Genomic DNA, 9,440 nt, shown 5'->3' with positions numbered 1-9,440 from the left:
TACCTGAAGATAAACTGATTAGGAACCAAAGCTGCTTCTTTCTGGATCCTACTCTCAGATCGATCAGTGACATTCAACTTTCTTTCCATCCCTCCCCGTGGTATGAATGACGATTATCTACGTCAAACCAGATCAATTTCAAGTCAGTTGAACTTACATACACATGTAACACATACCGTACGTTTTAAAGAGGAACAAACCACGGTTATAACGTGTAACAAATGAGAGCAGAAAATCTACAAAGCTCAAGAAATTCTGAGAATCACTGCTCCGTAAGTGATTAACATTCAGAAAATGGAAGCCCTAGGAATTGTGTGTTTTGGGTTGGGGGTGTGTGTGTTGTCTACAGAGATTGCCTTTCTTATCCATGTATTTTAAGATCAGGCAAAGGATATCAGTTCTGTTCCCTTGAACCTTTGGGCTACCGAAAGGCTGCTAGACATGAGTCCCCTTCTGCATCATGTGTGTTCCTCACGCTCTTTCACTCTTCATAAGATACTTATTCTGTCTCATGCAAATTTCATCGCTTTTGTCCTTGCTAAACTCAAGAGCATTCATAATTGGGTCACGACAAGAGGATGCTTCTAAAACTAATAACACTCACTCAGACACGGAAAGAGATTCTACTTAAAAATTCAACACCCAACTTATCTTGCTTTTAAAAGACTAGTAAAATAGGTTCTTTCAATTGACACATTGATGAAAACAAAGTATCCCAAATTCTTGGCCCTTGGGTAGGGGTGGGAAGGCAGCTCTTTACCGCTGGGGCAAGCAGGAGATCTCACACCGGACTTGAGAAGGGGAAGGGGAATGGAGAAGAAAGTCCCTTTGGTTTCCACACTTCGTAGGAGGAGGTGGCCCCCATGGGTGTATCTGACGACACACTGAAGCTGTGGCACGGGCTCGGGAGCCGCTGGGCCAGGCCCAGTGACAAGTCTAGTCTGGGCTCAAGGTCACATGGGACTTGGGCAATCCTAAAGAGGGTTCCTTCCCCAAGTTCAGTCCCACGACCAGCTTTCTCTGGAACTCCAAACTGAACATGACTAGAACTTAACCTAGATGGAAAGCAAAGCAAATACTAACGCAAACTCATTTGATGGCCACTGTCTTGCTCTGGGACTTCCAAAGAAGAACTGCTCCCAACCTGGGGTACCTCTGAGGACACAGTGAGAGCCAGGGGCCGAAAGAACCACAGATCCGTAAACAAAGGCTGAGGCCGACTAAGATCTGGAAAGCTTTACTTCTAAAGTCCAGCTAATTCTCAAGGTCGTACACCAGTCAGAGACTCCTGCTTTTTCTTTCCCTGTCCAACACCATCACGGGGAAAGGTGGAAGCCATCCAGAGAAAGCTACTTAGGACCAACTCAATACTGAGTGAAAACAACAAAAGCCTAGAGCAGCCTGATTAGCTCATTTTCCCACATTTTCCTTACCAACAGGCTGCCCCAGGCTCCAACGGTACCTTGGTGAGAGTGCCTGGACCACAGTGAGTGCTCAAGTGTTTGTTGTAGTTACCTAGGTGTCATCTCCTGGGGCCGTGGGGGCACATTGCGGAGACGTGGGGCATGTGGAGACTGGGGTATACGGTGACTTGATGGGAATGTAACTCTTTCTGCTGCTTCGGCCCAGGGAGCCTGTTGCTCCAGGGACGTAAAAAGGGAGTGTGAAAGCTCTTTCCTTAATTCCTAAACCCACACTGTCTGTGTTAATAGCCAAGTCCGGCTGTCAGCTAGACAAGCACTTGGCAAGCACGTCACCTGAACTCCAAATTCCATTCAACCATGGTCCACGCCGCACCCTGCAATGTGGTGACGTGGGGGTGGAAGGCAGAGTGGAAGACACTGCTATCTCACTCCACCCACGCCCTCCTCCCAGTAGAGCAGAGGTATGTAGTTATTCGGGCCGAAGAAAGCCGATGAAGCAATACCTCCGTAAAAATGATCTGCTATTTGCTGCAGTCATCCATACCTACGTAGAAGGTCTTTCAGAATAAGTTCCACAGATTGCAGCTTCTCAGAAGAAATACTCAGAAAAATATTTGGATAGGAATAGGCTCAAAGGATAATCTGAAACTTAACATCTGGTAATAAATCTGAACTTCTAGCTGACTTCCAACTTTTGTTTCTTACTCTTTTTCTCTTCATTCAAGACAACCTGGCAATAGAGGGCTGCATAATTTTTCCGAACGCTTTGGGCATTTAATCTTCCCAAGTAGGCAGCCCTCTAAGGAGCTCCCACAATGCCAACAAGAAATATGCACCATCAAAAGCACATCTGATTTTTCTGTGTCGCCCCCAGCCCTCCAGTACAGGTAAGCTTATCCGCCCTCTATAAGCCTTAACCAACACTTCAGAGCTTCCACACCTCAATGCAAGACATCACCCAAGTTACATACTTAAGGCCACTGAAACTGACAATTCTTTTACCAGGCTTTCTGCAGCACAGTCGAAGGCTTTTATAAAGAAAGGATGAAACACGGCTAGAGCTGAGAATAGCCATGAACAAGGCCACCTACGTTTACATCCCTCCTGCCAACAAAGGGTACGTCTTCAGAGTTAGTGAGATTTTTTTTTTTCCTATGAAAATAAGTGATTTTGACCACAGTGTGCCTGCCCTAGGCTTAGAGGGAGGAGGTGAGACTATATAAAATAACTATCAGGGGTCGAGAAGATAACCAGGTGCCAAAGTGTGGGGACATGAAAACCGCAGATCAGATAAGCGCATGAGCAGCCTGCCTTCCATCTCTGACCAGCAGAAACGGGACGATTGTGAAGGGAAGTGTTTTCAAAGGCTGTGGGTTGGGGGCGGGGTGGGGGGTGGGGGGTGTGTGTGGTAAGGCTGCTGAGACGCAAGCTCCAGCACAGAGATCCGCCTGGGCCCCGGGGGCTGTGCTCAAGAGGTCCGGATGCGAGCCTGGGGCACCGTGAAAGGGAGGCTATTCACAGACGTGGAGTCTGGGCTTCACCCAAGAGAAGACACGATACATGTTCTCTTGTTTCCTTATAATATTCTGTTATGTAGAAATACTCCATGCATATGGCTCCCTCACGACTTTTGTTTTTTTAATCTTCCTCTCCTTTTTTCCTTTTTAAAAATTTCCTTATAGTTAATAAATTTGAAATAAACATCACTAACTTATTTAGGAACTGTTGCTTTCTCAGTATAAAGAACTGCTTAGATCTTGCTTAACGAGATTCAAAAACCCTTTTACATTATATCTGACAGCGGAGAAGGCATGAACTTTCCTATTTGTGCAGTTATATGTACATATGTGTGAGTATATATGTATATATATTTGTATACATAATGTCCATTTTAAGACGTCACATTCCATACTTCTGATAATCAAGTTTGCATTCAAGATGACATTTCACACCTCGGGAAAAAAGGGAAGTAAATGAGCTTCCATGACGGTTTCTGTCCCACAATGAAGCCAAGGATGACAAATCGGTACAACAGAGTCATTATTGCCACATCTACGAAGAACACGGGAGAACAGCTGGAGCACGTGGTCCTTGCGCTTTTCGTTTTCTTATTGTATAGGAGTTATCCTGACTTGTGTGAGAGGGCGATGCTTTGGGTCTGGATTTCCTTTCCAAATTTCAGTGAGGGAATTAGAAGAAGCCATTTAAGAGCTAACGACTGAGATAAAATTACCCTGCCCAGAGATTTGCTAGTACAATGGATAAAATCTTTATCCCAAACCAAAATGAAGTTACAAATAGAAAAGCTGTTTTTTCGTTTTTGTCTTTTAATAGGAAATAGTCAGAGATTCCTGCTATGGTATGATTAGCCCTTTTCTGTGTGGAAGAAAGGGTGTTTCTTTTGGATGGCTTATGGACAGCATATTTGGACAACCTCTCCAGGGGAGAGTAAACCCTGTTGTGATGACTGCTCCCACCATGGGGAGGAGAGGGCAGTGGGTGGTGCAGATGGAGACAGTATGCAGAGACACGAATATTTATAGTTCTGTAAACTCTAAAGAGGAAAAAAAGAACACCCTTTATTACAACTGGGGTTAAAAAAAAGCCCCCTATCTAAAATGGAAAATTCCCATCTGCTCTAGGCAGAAGGAAATAAACATCAACAGGAGTTCAATAGAAATCACTCCTAAAGTCCGGTTTTGATGCCACAGCTCTTATCTGTGTTTTCCGAGACCTCGCATTCCCAAATCAGATTAGCCGTCCGTCCGGAACCAGTCTTGGGTTGGCCAATGGGATAAATTGTTTTGTTTGGTTCTTGGTATTTGCATGTTCTCCTACAGGACAAGGGGGCCAGAGTGGGGTTTTTAGACTGGCAGGGGAATCCCTGAAAAATCCATTCTGACGATATCCTATGTCTATCAGATAGACACTTGGTCTCTACCTACTGAGCCCCTGGGCTCATTTCTCACTCACACATCGTTCCTACTTTTTCCTCCTCTAACAACTGCAGTGCTTTCAACAAGAGGAAAACAATAATAAAAATAGTAATAATTAAAAAGGTAATCTACATTATTAACTTCCTTTTGGTATATTACAGTGGTATTTTCTGTACATGGCCCAGAACTAAATTCCCTATGTACACAAGAGACATGGGGGGAAAGCGTCGACCTTGGAAGGCTTAGCCTTCTGCCCTGAAAGACAAGGTTCCTTCTTCATTCAAGAGTTTCTCGCCATCTGCTGTTTTGAAGTAGCAACATTCTGTAAACCTGGCGGGGTTGGGGAAAGGACTGGGGACAGGAGAGCGGGGAGATTTCCTTCTGTCTCCTCCCACAGTCTGTCTATTCACAGAGCCCGTCAGCAGCTGCTGTTTTTGAATTCACCATTCTCCGTGATGGAAAGCTTGGTGGGGTTGGTGGGGGAGATGCCATTGCGGACCTGCACACTGTATCGCTCCTTCACTTGGGTCAGTGCGCTCATCAGTCTGGTGTTGGCCGAATCCAGGGACACGATCCGTTTTTCCTGCAACACACGAATCGGGGCTTTATTCGGGCTACATGCAGGACATCACGGCGTGATACTCCACTCAATGACTGTTCTAGTACTTTCTATCAAACAGCAGTACGCATGATGCTTCCCAGACAAATGGAACGTCTCTGCCTCTTTCTGCACACTACTCAGGTTCAGCTTCCCTGAGCCCAATGGGTCTGTGTTCATTTTCTCTCGTTTTTTCCTTTCAGCACAGCAGGACTGGTTATTAATAATCCCTTGGGACACCGGGACGATGTGAAAACGACACCATGTGTTACCGCAGACGGTGCAACAGGGTGTCAGGCCGCCTTAAGGTATTCAGTGCTTTGGGCCAAAATTAAAACAAGGAAATTAGGTGGCAAGGAAAGAAGCACCAGAGGTTTCATTTCACAGAGGAGAAGTGCTGTGTGCTCTACGGAGCTCGGCCCCCAAAGAGGGCACACCAGTCACATTTGGAAAGAATTCACGTTGTGCTCAAAATTAAAACGATACATGGTGGCAGTTTATAGTCACCAACAAAGTGAGGACGCAACAGCAAGAGGAGAAAAAGCAGCCAGAAGCTCAGACTGAGGGGTCGTTTGAATATGGGAAGGGAGATGTGGCCGAAGGGAATGCCGGAAACATAACACATGGAAACAAACAGAGGACACAAGCTCCTAGACTCATTCCAGCTCAGAGCTACTCCAGGAAAGCTTCCCAATAAGGAGACTGCTTCCATTTTACTTTTGAGTCTCTGGGGGAAAAATGCCTTAGAACCAATATTTTGGAACCAAAGATTGTTGACTATATACACTTATATAAAAAAAAAAAAAAAAAAAAAAAAAAAAAAAAAAAAAAAAACAAGGGGGGAAAAAGGGCCAAAACACCCCCAAAATATGGTAATCTAAAGGAAAGCAGGCTCATCTATGTTTAAAGAAAAAAAAAAAATCACCCCATCAAAATATTATCAGTCTCCCAAAGATTAGGAGAGAAACTCTAATCTTAGTTTCAGCAGGTGGGTAAATGAGCCCAGAACCTTTCCAACATGAAGTTGTCATTTTCCAGAAAAGGGGTTAAGGCTGAGAAGGGTGATCTTTACCTACGTCCATGAAATTAAAAAGAAAAAACGTGTGAGGAACGACCCCCCAAAGCCAAAAGGAGCTTTCCCATCCCGGCAGTGTCCGAATCTACCCCGGGGAAGGGGAAGTGCGGTAAGGCCTTCGCTGCAAGGTGCAGGGAGGATCAGAGAAGACGGGAGGGCTGAGGGTGGGACACTGCTCCCTGCGCTCCCGCAGCAGGTACCAGGGCCAGCGGGGGTGCTGAATGTCCACCTGGGGGAAGGGACAACGGCATCAAGTTATGTCCCCCTTTCATCTCCTGTTTTGGGGGTGGGGCAGCTGGGCTAAATGGTTTCAAAAGCATGAAAAAATGAAAACCTTGTTATTATCATTTAAAAAAAAGTGTCCTCCTTTTCCCTGATGGAGATCTCAGGTGGTAAGACACATAAAATCAGCATTATTAGGTCAGCATTCATCTAGTGTAAGATTCTTTTTATTCTGGGCGGGTAACTCATTTTCAGGGTGGGCCAAACTCAAAGAAAGAAAGATCTGTGAGGCTTAAAAAATAGTAATTAAAAAAACAAACAAACCATAGTCCATGGAGTTTCTGGGATAACAAGTACAGATCTTTAACAAGCCAGAGGGGGCACCTGGGTGGCTCAGTTGGTTGAGTGTCTGGCTTGATCTCAGCTCAGGTGGTGAACTCAGGGTCGTGAGTTCAAGCCCCATGTTGGGCTCCATGCTCGGTGTGGAGCCTACTTAAAAAAAAAAAAAAAAAAAAAAAAAGCCAGTAGGTAAGGACTGGCCAGGGGTTACCAGGAAGTAAAGAGTGGGGACCAAATATGACATTTCCCTCTGATGGTTAAGAATCATCTCTGAACAAAATAACTGGTCAAGAATATCTTGAAATGATTAAAAAAGAAATTTCAGTATTAAATTATAAGGCCCAAATACCAAGGAACGTAGGATTCTTCAGGTTTACCCCCAAATATATGTCTTTTTAATTCGTAAAAAGTTATTTGATCCTTAAAGGGTCAAAAAGAAGGCTAAGAAGGGTTGCAATTATTTATTTCCTACAAGAGTAACAGCTGAAGCCAGATAACCCCCTGCTGAAAAGCTGAAAGTTTCCAAGTGGACAAATTCCCTTTTGTCGTTCCCCCCACTGCCAACTTCTCAAAATAAAACAAAAAGTAAAAGAAAAAGAATCAAATCGGGACTTTTGAAAGTCAAGCGCAGTTGGCAAAGATGCTCTGACGTTTCGATTCCGCCTGGCTTGAAAGGCAAAGCAGTCTAGTCCACGCCTGACGGGAAGGATTTCCAGTGCGGGGAGTGCAGGAGCTGGAATGCGTAGGAGGCCAGTGTGCTGGGCCAGGGCTGGGACTGCTCGGCTAGAGCACGGACCGGGTTTACTTGCCTGTTTGAATAATCTCATCTCCATTTATGACCTGTAATTTAACACAGCGGAGATATCACTTTGCAACCGTAACTAGGCAGCTGCTCGCTTCTCAGAGGGGAAGCCCTTCTCTGTTCTCCATCTGAGCCACGTGGAGAGATCCTGGGGTGGGGGTGAAAGTGGCACAGTCCCTAGTGTGACGTTTGAGAAATGGTCCCCTCAGTTCCATCACCAGGATCCCCACGGCCGTGCCACAGGGTCCAAGACAGGTGATTCTGCCCTCACCAGAGGAACGCACATCCTCTCGCAGTGCCCATTAGGAAGTGGCTGAGCCAGGTCAGGCCTCACAGCATAAACCCTAGGGGACGGAGAGACTGAATTCGGGGACAAGTCTTGCCTCTGGGGGCGCAGGACCGTGGACAGATGAAAACCAGTTCACTGGGCACCAGGCCTTTAGCGCTTTGGGAAATGCTGGGATCAGCTCTAATAGAAGGAAGGCAACCGTATTCAGTTCAGAAATATTTTCCACTGCCAGTGGCACCAAGCAAGATGCCAGGGACATAAAAGTATGGGCTACCTCACTGGGAAGCTTTCACCCCAAACGTGTGTGCATTCCATTCAATGCAGCCAGAAAGGCTGCTCTGCCCCATCAAACACGTGAGATGTAAGGAAAGGATCGATATAAAAGGTCTTTCAATACAAAGGATGCCAAAAGAGGTTCAAAGTCTTCTGCTATAATCAGAATTTAATGTGTCAGTAAGACAACAACTGGAACTGGAGGTTACACTTTTTAAAAAAAAAATTAGCTTTAGTGTTTATGACTTGTGCTATACGTGATACACTGGTTTTCAAAATGTGGTCTGGTGGGTTCTCCAAGTATTCTTCAGGGATCCACGGTGGGCCTCTGGTAGAAAGCTTATTGTACGGTAACGCCTATGTTCGAAAAAGTAATTTGCTATTTTAGCCACCCTCAGGGTGATTTAATCCCTGAGCTGAGAATGGTCCTTGTTGATGGTGGTCAACATGAGCGGTTGGGAACTGATCTACGGAAGGTCCCCTTGGTTCGACCAAAATAGGCCACGGAATGAAAGCATTTGAAAACCACTGTCTTCAGGTATGGCCCCCAAATATCTGGGTTAGCCAGTCCACAAGCCAACACTGACTGATGCCCCAAGGATCACATTTCCCCCATTGCTGAACAGTGATGCCCTCCTGGCTAACTTCGAGAAGGTCCTTACTGTCCAGAGCTTTCGAGGCCTGAGAGATCCTATTCCCTTCCTTGTTGTCACTGTCCATGCCTAGGGCTCTTGCTTCACACCCCATCGTCTTGTCCTCGATGTCAATATAGGGGACAGGAGTGGGTAGCAATCTTTGTGTACGGAGCCATGATCGCAGACCCAAGCTTCCTCTGCTAAAGACTGACACAGTTTTAGACCAGCTGGAATTATGAAAATGATCTGTTTTATCTCATCAGAACCAAAATCTCTCCTGGTGTGGTTATTAATAGAACTCTTCCTGGATTATTTTGTCAAACTGAAAATCCAAAACTGAAAACTTATTAACAGTAGTTTGCCTGACTAAACGGCCTTCTGTATCCGGGCCATTTCTCTGAGGCTCTGGGATGAATTTGTATAGTATGCATGGCAAAATGGCCTTGTCTCTACTACCCTTCCCTCGCCCACCTTGGGGACACCTAGAGAGGTTGGAAAAAAAAAAAAAAAAGGACCAAGCCAGATGATTACAGCAGAGCTCTCTTCTGATTCTTATGAGGTCCAAATATCCAGAAACTACAGAGTCCGAACTATCCCAAGAAATCCGCCGACAAGTGTAGCAAGGCTCACATTGGCCTCCAAGCTGCGTGTGGAGCATGGGGTCCAGGAAGTCTCCTTTCAGGGCTCTGCTTTCAGCCCCACTCCCAACTCCTTTGAAAAATAAACCCCATGCCACATGAATCCTGTTAGGAAACCAGACAGAGGGTGTTACGTGCATGCTTAAGAATCCCCGGGGCTCTCACATAGACGCCCCCTGGCTGATACGCAGAGAAGGGAATAGAACGTG

General features: G+C 45.6%; 1 protein-coding gene across 6 annotated transcripts in view; it reads right to left on the bottom strand.

Annotated features, from left to right (window-relative positions):
- Positions 1 to 3,731: 3,731 nt before the first annotated feature.
- Positions 3,732 to 9,440, bottom strand: part of RASAL2 (RAS protein activator like 2) — a 348,451-nt gene continuing 342,742 nt past the window's right edge. For all 6 annotated transcript variants that reach the window (XM_042925859.1, XM_042925862.1, XM_042925863.1 and 3 more), the window contains one exon: positions 3,732 to 4,943. In XM_042925859.1, the coding sequence (XP_042781793.1) occupies positions 4,779 to 4,943 (165 nt within the window). In that variant the 3' untranslated portion in view covers positions 3,732 to 4,778. The remainder of the gene's footprint in view (positions 4,944 to 9,440) is intronic.

Source organism: Panthera leo, chromosome F3 (assembly GCF_018350215.1).
Source record: "Panthera leo isolate Ple1 chromosome F3, P.leo_Ple1_pat1.1, whole genome shotgun sequence".
Classification (NCBI taxonomy): domain Eukaryota; kingdom Metazoa; phylum Chordata; class Mammalia; order Carnivora; family Felidae; genus Panthera; species Panthera leo.
This window is presented reverse-complemented; position numbering and strand designations above follow the sequence as displayed.